Raw genomic sequence first — 16,367 nt, forward strand, 5'->3', positions numbered from 1 at the left:
CCGTCACGAGAGAATAAGATGCAAATGCGAAAGATGAGGGAGATGAGGATCATTTGTTATTGTGCGGGTAACAACGCGCTGAGAAGAGGTTGTGATGTCACGATTTTGACAGCGATCATCTTCGACCCAAGGCTACTTACTACTGGTTTACCATCCAGCTTTGCATGATCTACTATCAGATTGAAGCATCAATACATATTCCATCATCGACGAAGAGGAGGCTTCGGCATGAACGGTGACACTGGACCACACAGTGAGGTGGTAACGACACCATTTGACAATCTTCGCTTATCGCTCGACCCGGCGACCATTGACCAATCGCTACGCAAACGAAAAGCTCGATCCATTGAGCAGGATGGCACTGTGACATATGACGACGCGTGGGTGGCATTTCTTTGCAAATGAAGTGACGCTGATGATGTCCTTACAGGAGGAGTGTGAATGAAAAGCTGACAGAACAGCTGGAGACGGTGTGGAACGAATATCCGAACGGTTTTCGCGACATCACAGAGGAGGCTTTGCATCGAAAGCCGCCCGAAGAAGTTGCCATCACGCCTCGAGGGGAGCGCAAAGCGGAGGAGAAGGGTCGAGATGTGTCCAGAATGATGAGCTGGGACGATATGGAGAAGCTTCGTTCTGACCTTTATCTTCAACTAAAGTGAGGAGTGCTTTGTACTTCCCAGCTCGTAGTGAGATTGCTAATTTACAGTTGACCAGTGATGCTCGAAACGAATTATGGTTTGTCTTGGAGCTCGCCAAAACTCTCGCCGTGTCTGCTCATTTCACCAGCCAGCCTCCTCCTGCCCCAGACCAGTCTTCTCAGAAGAAAGGAGCCGGAAGGGGAAAGCAAAATCAGCGAGCTTCCGATGCCTCAACCTCCACGCGCCCTTCGTCCATCACCGAGCCACCTGTCCTTCCTCCCGGAACCTACTCCACCACACCCTCCTCAGAACCTTCCAAGCCAACTCATGCGCAAGTTGACGAGCTCGAAACGGTACTTGCGGCGAAACAGCAAGCTCTAGATGAGTGCTCCGCGTTGATCGACTCGGCTGTGTCGGAACTGCAGTTGATGGCTTCTGCGGGAGATCGGTTCTGGCAAGATGTGCGAAGTTTGAAATATGGAAAAGGAGGGAAGGGACAATGGGCCATTGTGCCGAAGCCTGACTTTGGAAGAGCAATGGGAGAAGGAGAAAAGGCTAAAGATTTGATCATCCCTTACGCAGTTGACGAGGGTGAGTCTCCCAGACCTGAGCCATGATTCTGATAGTGTAGCGTCTAGAGGAACAAGGCAAAGGTGCCTTGCGGCGTTCGACCTGGATCCGATCAAGAGGGATGCTCTTGCATTTGGTGCTCGACATCACCTGCGACTACGAGCAACACTTCGTGATGAGTCTGGCGCAGTGGTCAGCTCGACGCTAGTGAACAGCAATGGTCCTGCAGAAGTAAGATCGAACATTGAAGCTGCTCAGATGGAGGCCTTCGATGAGGATCTCTTCCATGAGGTGGGTACATACTAGACACGTCGTTTTTGTCTCATCGTCTATTTCAGATACGAGGTGAAGCGTCTCGTTTGGCCAAGAATGATATTGAGCAGCGGTCTGTCGCAATACCGGCAGTAAACCATGTCCTCTCGTTTGAGCTAGTACGTGCTCTGTAAACATCCTCATTGCGATCCCATGCTGACTGTACGAAGTATGACCCTCGTACTCGTCCGTCGGCATCGGTCTCACCGCTATGCGATTTAATCCTTTCCTCCGCTCGCCTTGGTCTCCTCAACATTCTGCGACAACGGAAAGCCAATCTCGTTTCTCTTACTTCATCCTCCAAACCGCTGCCAATGATACTTCAGCCTATCATCGACGCCCTGCGGTATCGACAGCTTTGCGCGGTGGTACATTCGACGTTGGAAAACTTCGCCATTACTCTGAACAAGGCAGGGGTGGAGACTAACGTCCTTCGTCGCGTGACTGGGACCGACCGGACCGACTCACCCGATCTGCAACATTTCATGCTGGGGAAAGCTGGGGCCGAAGTCCTGCATGGAACCTACGAACTGGATGTGACAGGATGGTGAGTGCCTGATCTGCATCTAAGATGTCTCGAACTGACCTTGTGAGGTTCAGCCGAGGCGTGACAATTGACACCGCTGCGCCATACAACACGATTGTTCGGTTGTCAAACGTCACATTCCCTTTGTCAATCCCCGACGACCTTGCGCATGTCCTGAGTGAAGAGCTGTCCTCTCAAATTCTCGTATGGGTCCACCAGTCTTTGAAACGGAGGATGTATGAGGAGGCGGGGGAGACGAGTCTGTTCTTTGATGAGTTGGAGGATGCGATAGATCTTGCCCATCTAGGCCTCCTGAGGTGAGTACCGTCCCCCGTGCCACCAAAAGAATGGGATCTTACGGATGGACCTTTTGCTTCTCGGCACGAATGAGACATCGCTGATCCCTTTGTGGGACAGGATCTCGATACCTCCTCCGTTCCATACTGTCCTGGGGAACATCAACAACGATGATGTCTCGGAGGATCTCAAGATCGAGGGATTCGACGCGCGTCGGGACCGAAGTCTTGATCAATGGATGGACGGGGTTGTGGAGACGATTGTCGCATATCGTATTGCGCAATCGGAAAAGCCGTGAACTCGTATGCATGCATGCAGCCAGCACCCAGGACGATGTTTTTGTTTTCTATTTCATTGATTTTAAGGATCAGGGTTCCTGATTCGTTCTCGGAACCGGGATCAACTGAGACATGATCGATAACGTAAGTTTGTGTGTTTTCTGTCTGCGACTGGGTGGGACAACGGCGAAAGTGTGCAATCGCATACAATACAGGTATCCGAGACACGGAATGTGCGAAACGTTTGTCACCGGGTAGTCATGGCGGTCATTCATTTGCGCCATCATGCTCGACGTGACCAGGTCGAGCATAGGAGAGGCGAGAAGAGACATGGTACTGACCCAGTCTGACACTCAGGAACCCGGTGATCGATCGTTCAAGCGGTAGTCGACGCTTGAACGACGGTCATTCCTCCCTCCAATTGTGTACTGACCCGTGTTCCCGATCTGGAACCTGGCTTGAGATTGTCAACATATCCCATGGACTGAATTCTGCTCTTCATTCACGTCGGATCGCGATGTGATCGCCGTCGACGACGGTCGTTGAAGATCTTCCCGCTAGGGTACTGAACCTGCAGGTGAAAGACACGGCCCCGGCCCGTCTGAACTATCTTCTAGACGACCAGGTCTTCCAGGTCGGACAGGAAGGGATAGATATATAAGTCGCTTGCTTTTTGCGATTCATATCCTCTCTTCTTCACCCACAATCTACCAATCCAAACACCACAGCACCCTTTCAAACTCCCAAACCCACCCAACCCCCCTCGACCAACCCTCTTACCGACTCCCCTCGAGTATTCTTGAATCTACCATGTTCTTCTCCGTCAAGACCATCGCCCTCGTCGCCTCCACCGGCCTTATCGGTGCCTCCGCCATGACCATCGAGGAGCGTGGTAGCTCTCTCTGCAACCAGAGGAACTACGGTGCTCAAGGTTACCCGTGGCAATCCTACTCCACCCCTGGTGCCTTCTGTTCTCCCCAGAAGCCCTCCAACAACAAGTACTGGAAGCAGATCGTGAGTGATGTTCTGGTCTCGTTTGTCCCAGCTGAGGATGCATAACTGACAGTCCATATTCTCTAGCCCTTCTGGGACGGTGGTGACAAGGTCCGATGCTCCGGTTCTCAAAGGAACAACTACAACGTCTGCAAGGGCGGTAACAGGCACACCAACTTGCCCAAGAAGTGCAACCCCCCTCACCGATGGGGCGGCAAGGGCAACAAGGGGCCCACTTCTACTTCCACCAAGGCGGCCACTAGCACTGTTGTCCCCGCTGCGAGCAGCGCTGCTGCTTCCTCCGCCGCTGCTGCCTCTGCCGTCGACTCCGCTGTCACTGATGCCACCACCTCCACCGATTCGACCACTGTCACCTCAGCTGCTCCTGCTGCTAGCTCCGCTCCCGTCCTCGTGGTTGACCCTCTTTCCGACCCTGTCTGTGATTTGTCGGTGAGTCTCGAGCTGCACGGTCATCAAAGACGCAACTGCTGATACCTCTGTTTCCTTTCAGTACCAAGTCACCTACCTCAACTACACCATGGTTGCTCCCAATGGTGTCTGGGCCGGTTTGACCGTCGGTTCCGCTACTCAGGATGCCAGCTACATGACCTACACGCTTGCTACCTCTGTTGATGACTGTCTCCGGGCCTGTGACCAGGTGAGTGAGCCTTTCACCCAACTCTCATGGGGTCCACATTCGTCTTTATCGTCCCCTTGACTTTCCATTCCTGAGATCTTATATTCAAAGTACAATTATAGGAGCTGATCTTTTACTTGATTTTTTTAGATCGAGGGCTGTACTTTCGTCAACACGTACTACGACGTGAACGAGGAGGAGAACTACCTCCCCAAGCACGCCGACGGTGTCCTCACCTGCTCAATGTACAGCTCGTGTGTCGGCACCGAGAAGAACGACAACTTCGGTGGCCAGGACGACCCCAACACTATCGTCAACTCCAACGGTTACTGCAAGTCTGCCGCTTGTATTTCCAACTAGGGAGTAGTTGGATACTCGACACTTTAGCTAGTAGTTGGGGTATCTTCTCTGATTCCTAGTCAGCCGGGACGAGGTGGAAGGAGGTTTATTTTTCTAATGATGTCATTGAACGATAGGTCTGTACTTGGTTTTGGGCGATGCGATGTTTATGATCTTGTTGCTCTTCTTCGTGCGCGACGGTTTTGAGCTTTTCAAGCTGCATACATAGACCCAGAGGTAGGAAGAGGTCGAGCGCGCAAGACGACTAGGTCAGAAAGTGCCACAAACGCAATTGGTCGCTGCGATTCTCTCAATCAGCACTGTTGTGACAAGCAAGCTGCGAACCATCGGTCCCGTCATGAAATGGTACATGCCCCCGTCTTAGCTACTGGATTCCTCGGTTTCGGTCGACGACAAGTCGATGATGTGCCATCGAGGCCGACGGGGAAAAAACCCAGTCCATCTTGCAAGGGGCCACACCGGCTGCGCTTATCTCTGGAGCACACGGTCAGTGCCTCTTGGTAGCAACGTTTTCCCACGTAACCCCACCGGCACAAGTCATCAACAAATGATCTCAATCCTGCGGCCAACTTGTCACACACATACTCTCTCTGTCTGTTGATCACTTGGGTACTCAAAAGCGCTGCGCGACGGTCTCTGCGAACGTCCAGTGTAACACTCCTGTGCTGTGTTTGACACTGAAGACCATACCGACCGAGCGGATCGGAGAGGCATCGCAATCGCTTCGTTCTCCTAATAACGTAGAAACCATCCGTGTCGCTGAGACAACACTGTAAAGCTGTACGACAAGGCACATCATTGTGTTCCAGCCTCCAACCCACGCACATAAACCTCCCCCCTACGACTAGCATCTCACTGTAGGATCGGACTGAGCCACGGAGCCCAATCACCATGCCAGCTTTACCGACTTATCACCTCGTCCCAGCGGACGAGAAACGTCCTTTCGACTCTGTTTCGAACTTTGAGCGCAAGTCCGAGCCTGACGTAGAGTTCGATGTTCGTAAACATCATCCTGCCTCGGTCGGTGGTCGACGTGATGACCCGCTCGACTCGACGTCGTATATCGCTCGAACAAAGGCGGGGTTCAATGGTCTTTCCAAAGTCAAGAAAGCTCTCATTGTACTTGCCGTTGTGTGGTTCACCATCGCTGCGGCCCACAAGATAGCGCATTTCGTATCTCGTGACGATCATCATGATCAGAAATGGGTCAAGTACAAGATGAACGGTGTGACTTATGCCAGGGAGAGACCCAGGCTCGGTGCGGTCGCCGCATGGGGCTGTCATGGTACATTCGGTCAGAACAGGGTGGGTGCGAGTGCCAGATATCTGAAGTATGATACGTTTGCACTGATTGTGCTTCTTGCTGGTCTTAGCTCGATTCTATCACAACTCTCTATGCCCTGGCCAATGTGCTCGACGGCGAATATCGTTCTGCGAATGCTACTTTCCCTGCATCACTCGGCCGAGAAGATCACTATGACATCAAATTCACCGGCACTGAGGGACATGTTGTCATCTCCCGCGCCGACGACCAAACTGTGACCGAAGGCAAACATGCTCCAGTGAATATTGTTGTAGAGTCGACTTGGTTGGGTGCGGGTGAGGCTACGGCTGAGGATGTACAGATGATGACCGATGGACGATTCAATTCCCTCGCCATCTCTGTGGGTCTGTCACAACATCCTTCATACGTTGTTCCGAATTCAACTGACTAGCTACCTGCAGCCTACGACGACTGATATCAATCACACTGTCCACATCGTGCTTCCCGCTCACAAGCGAAAGATCTCGTCCCTTTCCATCTCCACCACCTTCGGGCTCAAGCTTGACATTGAGCCTTCGGCTCAAGACGTCATCATCAAGCATATGGATGTTAAGTCGCAGGCAGGAGATATCACGCTTCCGCCTTGCATTGGTGGTGCGATCCAACTTAAAACCACATATGGAAACATTACTGGAACGTTCAACGTCAGCAAAGAGTTGACTCTTTCTACGATTGCGTAGGTGCAAGAGCTCCTCTCCTTTTGCAGTCCGACTGAAATCATGACTTTCGTACAGGGGAAACATTGATGCTAAGATAAACGTCGTCCCTCTCTTCCCTCCCCACCGCCCTCACCCGAAAATGGGTCAGGCCCTCGACCACGATGATGATTTCGGTTCTCGTCAAGAACACGACGACGACGATGATGATGATGATGATGAAGAAGAACATGAGGATAATCACAAAGACGAGAAGAAGGACGGTAAGAGGCATCACAAGTACGACAAGCAATACCACAAGCATCAGAAGAAACACGACCAACACCACAAGAATTACGAAAACAGAAAGTCTCCTTGGTCACCTCTCTCATGGTTCATCTCTCGCCCGCCTCACCATCCCACGCCTGACCACCCACCTGCCTCTCGATCAGTGGGGATCGGTGCTTATGCCTCTTCGGGATCCATCAAGCTGAACGTTACTCACCAGGCCCAATTTATCTCGTCTGAAATCAAGGCGTTCTCCCATGCCGGAGACGTCGCGGTGAAGGCTGCCGATTTCTTCCAAGGTTTCTACCTGGTTGGCACAAATTATGGCAAATTTGGCGTATCCGTCCCGGAAAGCATGAAGCGTAATCGAGTTCTGGAGGAGGTTGTTACTGAGACTGGGGGAAAGCAAAAAGGTTTAGTGTTTTATGAGCCCAGAAAGGACATGACGGACTCCACGAGCGAGGCAGAAACAACGTGAGTTTTGATCGTCTCTCGCATCGAGGTTCATGATCTGAGTCGACAGTTTCATCAGTGTCGACGAATTGATTCGACCACCTGTTGACTATGAATTCGGATATGACCAACGTCCCGAGCATCCTCCTCACCACCCGCCCCACAGGGGCTCTACTCAGCCCCGTCCCCTACCTGGCGCCTCAGAGGTCATCGCCCATACTGACGTCGGTAATGTCACAGTCGTCCTCTAGGCGACTGGGCGATGCGAGTTTGTAGGCGATTCTGTGGCCTATTCGGAAGCTGTACGAGTTTTTGTTTCTCTATTTTCTTCAGTACGTAATCAGTCTGGAGTGCTTTCGGAAGGAGTCAGGCGGCCTATTCCACTTGTTCGCTATGCCACTGTTCGTTTTCTGCATGACCTTACAGCAGGCCACAAGCAGACATCCGTCGAGCGCTGCGGCTCTTCTCCTCTTTCAAGTCTGCCCGCTATGCCATTCTATCTCTGCACATCAAAGAGGGATTCTCAACGGACGACCGGACGTGAATGGGAAATGCACCATTGCTTCTCGGCATCCGGTCCGGCACGTCGGACTTGAGTCACAACCATTGGGCGTCGTTTGCTTCACGGTCTGCCGTGTCTGTTCCAAACCCCTGACAGGTCTCACGATTTCAGCCAATGATCGTTGTCGGCGAGATAATCCGTTTTTCTGTAACCCCACAGGATTCAAGTCTCACTGTCTGCGCGGACAACCACTCCCGAGCCAATCAAATCCACCGTTTTGTGCGGGAGTGAATTCCCACTTGGGGTAATAAACAATGACATTTACCCTTGACCCCTATCCTCTCTTGCGGTCTGCTTCCTTTTTCCCCCTTGCTTCCCTCTCACCGTAGCGCAGTTGTCTCCTCTCCTTGTAACGTCGAGGCAGAAAAAAGTAAAAAAGTCCCTGGAAACCCGCTTTCATCCCCTTTGACACCGAGAAAAGATAAGACGGTACGGTGCGCTTTTCTCACACAGGACCAGTGGTAGTACAACAGTGCCCGATATCATTGCGCCCCTTGCTCACCGCTCCCCTTTTCCAATCTCAACATCACTTTCATCTCTTTCCCAACTCTTTCTCTCGTTCACGACTTGGTCTTCACAGACACAGACTTGCAAGGTGAGCATTGCAGTGCAGTCGCCAGCAGCAACGTTGGAATCTCAGCTGACGAGTTTGATATGACGTCTTCTTCTCCTCCCGTGACTCTCAACCTGCCTCGTGGATGCCTGCCTCGGTTCGACTCGAACTTCCTCTCACCCTGGAACATTACCGCCATTCCCCTGTCATTCCTTCAAATCCCTTGCGCAACATCATCACTCTTTATCTTGAACCCATCCTATCATTCCATCCACTCACAACCCATTCGTGCATCGCAACCCTCCACCGTTGTCACCCGCTCGTCTCCTTCTTCCACTCGTACGACTCGTCGTCTTTCGTTCTGAAAAACACAAAATCACCCAACACCGGACCACAGTCTTTCCACGGTTTCTTTTCTCTTCAAAAAGATCATTCTGCCCATCATGTCCAACCTCATCGCCACAAAGCGTGTTGACCTCCTCGCTCCCTACCTCGCCCTCGACCAGGGTTCTCGTATCCAAGCCGAGTGTGAGTTTGTATCTCCGCCCCTTGTCTCCTTTTATTCCTGGCCTCCATCATTGTGATATCTCAAAACTGACTCACTACCTGCTTATCTTCCCTCCTTTGACGCGAATCATCACACACAGACATCTGGATCGACGGTGATGGTGGTCTCCGATGCAAGACCATGACCCTTGACAAGGCTCCCGCTTCCGTCTCCGACCTCAAGGAGTGGAACTTTGACGGTTCTTCCACCAACCAGGCTCCCGGTGACAACTCTGATGTCTTCCTCGTGAGTCGTGTTTCCATCCACTGGCACTTGTCGCCGACCCTTCTCGACACCGGCTGACGCTCGGGCCTCCAGCGCCCCGTCGCCATCTTCAAAGACCCCTTCCGAGGCGGTGCCAACATTCTCGTTCTTTGTGAATGTTACGACAACGACGGTACACCCAACAAGTCCAACTACCGAGCTCACTGCAAGAAAGTGATGGACTCTGCCAAGGACACCGAGCCCTGGTTCGGTCTCGAGCAGGAGTACACCCTCTTTGACGCCGATGGACAGGTCTTCGGTTGGCCCAAGAACGGTTTCCCCGGTCCCCAGGGTCCTTACTACTGTGGTGTCGGTACCGGCAAGGTCTTTGCCCGTGATTTCATCGAGGCCCACTACGTGAGTCTATACATCCACATTTGACATGGAGGCTCGCTGACGACCGAACCCCAGCGAGCTTGTCTTTACGCCGGTGTCAACATCTCTGGTATCAACGCCGAGGTCATGCCTGCTCAGTGGGAGTTCCAGGTCGGCCCTTGTGAGGGTATTGACATGGGAGACCACCTCTGGATGGCTAGATTCCTCCTCATCAGGATCGGCGAGGAATGGGGAATCAAGGTCAGTCTTATTGAGAAGGATGGTTGCAAAATGTCGCTGACATCCGCCTCAGCCCTCGCTTCACCCCAAGCCCCTCAAGGGTGACTGGAACGGTGCTGGTTGTCACTCCAACTTTTCCACCAAGGAGATGCGAACACCCGGCAAGGGTATGGCTGCTATCGAGAATGCTATCAAGAAGCTCGAAAAGAAGCACCTCGAGCACATCGCCGTTTACGGCGAGGACAACGACCAGAGGTTGACCGGCAAGCACGAGACCGCTTCCATCACCAACTTCTCTGCCGGTGTTGCCAACCGAGGTGCCTCCATCCGTATCCCCCGACATGTCGGCGCTCAGGGTTACGGTTACCTCGAGGACCGACGACCCGCCTCCAACGTTGACCCTTACCGAGTCACCGTGAGTGCATTCGTGCCACCATTAGTTCCGGGTTTCCGATGCTGATATCTCCTCCAGGCCATCCTCGTTGAGACCACTCTTCTCAACTAAACGTTGTAATTCTCTGCGTCCCTATATTCGACACACTCTTTCTATCCCCCCTTTGAAATCATTGTTTTATTACCTCTTTTTACCCGAATCTACTCTTGAGCGTTGAATCGAGGAGGAGCTGTCCATAGTTGAGTGACATGCAGATGATCAGAATGAGCGTTGTGGCAGTGCTTTCCACGTTCATATCGCATAGGTCAAGTTATATACATGCCTGTAAGGTCAGCTGCATAACACGCAAAGCCTTTGATACGTGATAACACATCAACAACTGTTATCTATCTTCGGAAATGGCCGGAAACGATTGAAAAGTGAGCGGGTATTTCCGCCACATTTTACGCTTTGGGACATAACGCCGCGATCCATTCACCAAATCGCCGGAGTGAACGCAGCGCGACCATCACCAACCAAGTTACAACATCCATTCCTTCTCTCCTCTTCTTCTGCCATCACGATCCTATGCCATCATAACGTCCACAGCGTCGTGCTGTGTAAATCCAGACTGACTGGTGAGTGTTCCATATCCTCTCCCCCATGTCACAGACCGCACATATTCCACCCTACCTACAAATGATTACGAAACAAAGAATCGCTACTCGCGAGTTACGCCTCTTACGGGGGTGGGTGACGAATAAACTTATCTATAGTGAGTCGTGTGTTGCCCCCTCCCGTGGAACCGTCACTGATAGATCGTCCTTGCCTCCTTGTTTTGCCTCTGTTTTTTGCGTCACCCCGTAGCCCAAATTGTAAGCTACAACACGTCGATCTTGTGGGTTACAGGACGTTAGCTGACTTGTTTCTTCCCTTTTTCTCCATCAGTATGATGCCATTCTACAACCTTCCTCATGATAGAAGCACATGTTGCGAGAGCACAATACTAATCTCGGACTGTTGTGTTAGCTTCTCTTGGATGTCTTGACACGAGGGGTGATACCTCTTATCGTGAGTTTCTCGTCGTTATGCTTGTTCAGTCTGAGCACGTACCGTTCCGCTTGTATTCCGCTCCCTACCTTTCTCGTTCATGTCACCTCGGTCATCTCGTCTTCTTCCACGCGCGTGTCGCACCCTACACGGAACACCCTCCCCCCCCCGGCGCCTATGATTATACACAAAAATCATGACAAGCATATGTAGGACCCTTCGGGGACTGACTAAACGGTTTTTTTCCAACTGCTGTATGATGGCTCCTCCTTTCCTTATTCTCATCCGCCTTGTCCAGGATGTAAGATCTGCGAGTCCAACACTGACGACCCAGATAGACACATCATGCCCCCTCCAAGCTCCCACCATCATCACGGCGCGAGGTATGGCCCGTCGGTGGGGGGTCGAGGTAAACAGGTGAACAAGCTTGAACTGGAGTGAGTGTGCCTAGGCTTCCACCATGGAGCCTTCGCTGACAGATCGTCAGCTCCCTGCCATCCATGGACAAGCTCTCGTACTTTGACCTCCCTTCGCCCTCGTCGTCCACCTCATCCGACGACTCGGTCTCTTCCGCCCCACGGAACCTCCTTCTCAACTCCGGCAACAAGCTAAATCCCAATGCTCGATTCATGCGCCGAGGCAAGATGTTCGCTTGGGGTCCTTCGTTCGAAGATGCCCGAGCGGACCAGCTGGTGCGCAAGCGTTTGAAGATATGTCTGGAACAGCTTCTGCCAGAAGCCGCAGCGGACGTTGGAGCGCAACCTCCTCAGAACATCATCGAGGCGGAGGAGAAGCGAAAAAATCGAAAGCGTAAACGTCCAAGCAACGAGTTCGTTTTGCCCCATCTACGAAGCCCCTCTCCGCCCATGACGACCACCAGACTTGCCCCGATGTTGGCGTTGCCCGCGACATACACCGACATCCTCCTCAGCCCATCCATGCGACACACCCTCGGTGACGATAGCATGGAGACGGGTTTGCAGCGTACCGCGGGGGAGTTGTTGGAGGGCGAAAAGCCATTGATGCAGGCGTTGGGGAAGTTGAAAGACGTGTGTAGGGTTTTGGAGAGGGATGTTCCGGTGGTAGATGGTGCTCCCGTACCCACCGTCTCCAATGGCGATGCCGTCAACGGCCATGACGACAAGAACGATTACGCTTCTCGAGATCCAGATCATATTTCCCCTCTTCCCCATATCTCCGACACCGACAACCTGTGGCGTGTCACCCAGGAACTCATCGGACCCCCTGGCCAGGCTCAACAACCAATGGTGCCACCACCATCCATCACGTATTCCGCCACCGCTCCGGGCACCGCTTCGCCGCCTTCCGCCATCTCTAGTAACTCCGACCCGGTACCAACACCTCTACAACGGCTTTTCACCTGCCCCTCTGGCATCACCCTCCATGCCGTGCCGAACCCTGCTCATCCTGGTTTCCAATACGCACCAGACCACGCGCTCCATCCCCAGTCCATCAAGTACAATCTCGACTTGACAAATCAATGTCGAGCTGTGGACGACGCGCTGGAGAGGATCGCAGAGCTGTTGGCGGATTGTAACGAGTACAAAGAGAGGTTGGAGGAGGCCAGAGATAGGGTCGCAGACGTCGCGAGAGCAAGGAAGAAGGTCTGGCGGGTGGTCAAGGAGCGGGCAGGTGTCGAGATGGATCGAGAGCGCAAGTGATGTTATCGCGCCTTCAAGCACGTTGTAATCGAGCATGTACATATTGTTAAACAGCGCGTGACAAAATGCATGTTGTGAACAAAGAGATTCAAACGGTCGTGTCAAACAAGATTCGAGGTAGGCGATATCGGACGTGGTTGAGTATATCCCCATTAGTCACCGAGAATGTAGAATTACTCTGAGAAGATACGTGTTATCGTCGTGTGCACAAGTAAGATCTATGGTGCAGTCGAAACTTTAATTGGGAATGACCCAGGTGTGGCACTCGGTCCACCTCTTCTAAAACATCTACCTCGCACCTTTACATGGGCATGGCAGGTCGATGTATTCACACGGCATTCACAAAAACTATACGAGTGTGATCCCCGTGGGCCTCGGTATCAGATCTGCTAATTTTTGAGACGAGTGTGTGTGACCTAAGCGCAACACACACCAAAACTTCTATTTCCTTCCCCCTTCCTTTGTTTTTCTTTCTGTTTTTCCATTTATATATCTCCACAGACCTCCAACAACATCAAACAAACAAACGGCGAGATGGGAGAGCGGTCTAATCCGCTAGCTTAAGGAGATTGGCTGTTCAACAGCTGTCTCTCGCTAGTGCTTCGGCGCGTGGGTTCGAATCCCACTCTCGTCAATCATTTTTTGTCTCTCCTGCCTTCCTCTGGGGAGTTTCCTTCTTTTTGGACTTGGTCATGTGTCGAGCAGATGGGCGGCTTTCGAATGATATACTTGGCAGAGAAGGAGTGAGCGGATGCGGTGCGTTTAACGGTCGTTTGAAGGAGAAGGAGGAGGAGAGCATTAAGAAATGATAGAGATGTGGCAATTTCTGTTGAAATGCAACATTGCACGGTTGATCAGATAGGCTTCAGTAATCCCCGAATGTATGATGACCTTGTTCGCTGACGATAGAGGGTCAGATAATGCGATCATTAATCATGTACGAGTACACGACAACCTATAATGCTTTGATGCCCTGCTTCTAGCCACCTGGAGCTTTGTTTGATAAGGGCCGATACCGACGTGACTGAAGACGACACTCCGACTTTTCTTCGACGTCTGAAGCCGCAAACGAAGGATTGTGCCGCACAACTGCTCTGAGATCATACCTGATGCATCTCCCCCAGCTGACAAGCGTCATCGCATTGTACAAGAGGAGAGGAATTTTAGGCGGCAGCGTCAAGCCCCGAAAGGATCTGTCGCTCAGTATGTCGCACGGACCGTGCCATTCGTCAGAAGTTGCAAAGACTGTTCCTCAGCAGCGACAGCTTCCACGGGAGAAATCTTGTTCGTTTCATGGGTTAACAGGTCATGCCAAGGAAGATGCATGCTACTTCCTGATTTGTGTATATAGACGACAGCTTGCATACATTGATCCGTTCGATATTGCTCCTGCGCGGAAGTATTTCGACCGCCACGTGGTTCGATTCTCTATTTGCCACTCACTCGCTCGCTCGACAATTCAGCCCTTGAAACCACAACCCAACCCAACTGACTATTTATTCATGTCTGCACTAACTCAGCTCCAATCTCGTCCTCCTCACCCTTACAATGCTCTTGGCAAATTATGCTTCTGATTCGGGGTCCGAGTCCGAATCTGAGGCGTCTACCGTTTTCAAAGCAGCACCGGCTCCGGCTTCTCTCGCGAAAGCTTCGGGTTCAAGTTCTGCTACTATTGCGAAAGGGAAGAAACGAGGACCGATCAAGATCACTCTAGATCTGCCGAAGACGGGAAATGAGGACGATGATCAGGAAGAGGAAGGTGGAGCCAAACGGAGCGACGAGGGGGATGGTGATGAATCAAGAGATGCTAAAAGACCCAAGTTGCCGAAAGGAGGTAAAGGATCGTGAGTCGTCTCTGCCTCTTCTGTCCCCTCGGTCCACACATCATCATTCGATTTGAGTGCACCGACATTGATGAGATCTCATCAATTTGGTCAGATCATTGTTACTTGGAATGCTACCTCCTCCGAAACGAAGATTACCCACGACAGGCTCGACGTCAAAATCTTCCAGCTTGGCGGTGAACAAGTCAATGGCGACTTCTTCCTCTTCTTCGAATTCGAAATCAAGCAGACCTGTTGTCGCGCCATTCGGTGAGACTGGCGTCACGGACGATGATGAAGATGAAGATGACGAAGATGGCGGAAAGCAAAGACTGCTACCGCCCTCGTTGGCGCGGAGTCAGGCGAAGAAGAGACAGGAGGAAGAGCTGGATCTGTTCGGACTCTGTGAGTATGGTATCTGTGTGCTCAAAAAATCATACATACGTCCTGGAGTTAACCACAAACATCTTGTCGCTTTATTGCCCTCGTTATGTTCGACACTGATACCCTTCTCTCAGCTACCACGGCGGCCGCTCCCACTGTCCCTTCCATCCCTTCAACCTCAGTCAAACCACCTTCAATCTCTTCCGCACCTCTCGCCCCAGATTACATCCCGCCGCCACCCTCGTCGACCGACCCATACCCAGGTTACTACCAACTCCCTTCGGGCCAATGGAGCGCTTACGATCCCGACTACTATCACTCATTCTTCGCCAAGCAGCGACAAGATGAGGAAGCGATGGACGATGGAAGAGTCGGGAAACACTGGGATGACTTTGAGAGTGGACAATTTGGTGGGAACGTCTTGGACATTGATGCTAGTAAGGGGTTGGAAGAAGCGAGGAGAGAAGAGGAAAGAAAGAGCTTGACCAAGAAGCCCACTCTGCCAGGCGATGAGTTTGAGTATAAGGTGAGTTGGCATTGCTCCCCATTTCCGGTTCTCATCTTATTTTCCCTGTCTCATGTCTTCTCTTCTATTAAACGTCTTGCACGGTCCTCTTGGTCAAGCGATCCTTTCTGCAGCTCTACCTTTTGTCCCGACCGGTTCCCTTTGTTCTGACCTGATGCGCGACGCTGACACCGATATCAGCCAACGGGTCAGGTCAAAGGCCTCGCAGCGCAACGACATCAACTCTCGTCGCTTCTCAACACCGCCTATACTCAGAAGGAAGAGTTGGAACAGCGTATTGCAGCGAACAAGAAGTCGATGCGTGCAGCTGGACAGAAGTATGGTAGGTGCTTGTCTACCTCTTTTCTCTCGATCGGTGTTGATAAGTCCGATCTTACAGGCTTTTAGTCGCATGCATCATGTATGCCGTCATTGATCGATCAACGACCAATGCTGTGCGCACCTTGACGTCGTGATATGCGAAGCAATCGAGACTTTGTCCCGATCAGATGGGCTGAGTATGCTCTGATCACTCTGACGCCATGACAAATCATTGTTGATCCTTCTTGTGTGCCTTCCTCGAGCCGCGACAGCGTCAAGCTTTGGGAATGTCCAGCCCCCTTTCCCCCGTTTGTGTTTCATCGATGATGTGATCGATCTTTTGTTGCGATCGACGGCTCATGACATTGTTCCTGACGCACACATTGACCCCTTGTTCTGTCTGTCGATGTGATGTTTGTGCTCACTTATAGGTG

General features: G+C 51.9%; 6 protein-coding genes across 6 annotated transcripts; all 6 read left to right on the top strand.

The window, feature by feature from the left end:
* Nucleotides 1-228: 228 nt before the first annotated feature.
* IAR55_006567 (uncharacterized protein) lies at nt 229-2,644 on the top strand (the record flags this gene model as incomplete). Its single annotated transcript, XM_066949647.1, has 8 exons — nt 229-380; nt 431-658; nt 718-1,232; nt 1,282-1,502; nt 1,550-1,642; nt 1,694-2,070; nt 2,124-2,366; nt 2,467-2,644. 8 exons carry the CDS (start codon nt 229-231, stop codon nt 2,642-2,644), a joined length of 2,007 nt encoding a protein of 668 aa, XP_066799941.1.
* A 790-nt stretch (nt 2,645-3,434) lies between these two features.
* IAR55_006568 (uncharacterized protein) lies at nt 3,435-4,614 on the top strand (the record flags this gene model as incomplete). The annotated part of the gene is made up of 4 exons (XM_066949648.1): nt 3,435-3,638; nt 3,705-4,067; nt 4,129-4,275; nt 4,405-4,614. 4 exons carry the CDS (start codon nt 3,435-3,437, stop codon nt 4,612-4,614), a joined length of 924 nt encoding a protein of 307 aa, XP_066799942.1.
* An 891-nt stretch (nt 4,615-5,505) lies between these two features.
* On the top strand, nt 5,506-7,565 carry IAR55_006569 (uncharacterized protein; the record flags this gene model as incomplete). Its single annotated transcript, XM_066949649.1, has 5 exons — nt 5,506-5,919; nt 5,988-6,278; nt 6,340-6,614; nt 6,673-7,335; nt 7,394-7,565. 5 exons carry the CDS (start codon nt 5,506-5,508, stop codon nt 7,563-7,565), a joined length of 1,815 nt encoding a protein of 604 aa, XP_066799943.1.
* Nucleotides 7,566-8,872: 1,307 nt separating this feature from the next.
* IAR55_006570 (glutamine synthetase) lies at nt 8,873-10,300 on the top strand (the record flags this gene model as incomplete). The annotated part of the gene is made up of 6 exons (XM_066949650.1): nt 8,873-8,957; nt 9,077-9,222; nt 9,295-9,597; nt 9,652-9,816; nt 9,869-10,210; nt 10,268-10,300. The coding sequence occupies 6 exons, from the start codon at nt 8,873-8,875 to the stop codon at nt 10,298-10,300; spliced, it is 1,074 nt and encodes a 357-aa protein (XP_066799944.1).
* A 1,263-nt stretch (nt 10,301-11,563) lies between these two features.
* IAR55_006571 (uncharacterized protein) lies at nt 11,564-12,900 on the top strand (the record flags this gene model as incomplete). The annotated part of the gene is made up of 2 exons (XM_066949651.1): nt 11,564-11,655; nt 11,706-12,900. 2 exons carry the CDS (start codon nt 11,564-11,566, stop codon nt 12,898-12,900), a joined length of 1,287 nt encoding a protein of 428 aa, XP_066799945.1.
* Nucleotides 12,901-14,448: 1,548 nt separating this feature from the next.
* On the top strand, nt 14,449-16,141 carry IAR55_006572 (uncharacterized protein; the record flags this gene model as incomplete). The annotated part of the gene is made up of 5 exons (XM_066949652.1): nt 14,449-14,744; nt 14,839-15,128; nt 15,242-15,633; nt 15,814-15,955; nt 16,098-16,141. 5 exons carry the CDS (start codon nt 14,449-14,451, stop codon nt 16,139-16,141), a joined length of 1,164 nt encoding a protein of 387 aa, XP_066799946.1.
* Between the last annotated feature and the right edge of the window lie 226 nt (nt 16,142-16,367).

This window comes from Kwoniella newhampshirensis, chromosome 14 (assembly GCF_039105145.1).
Source record: "Kwoniella newhampshirensis strain CBS 13917 chromosome 14, whole genome shotgun sequence".
Lineage (NCBI taxonomy): Eukaryota > Fungi > Basidiomycota > Tremellomycetes > Tremellales > Cryptococcaceae > Kwoniella > Kwoniella newhampshirensis.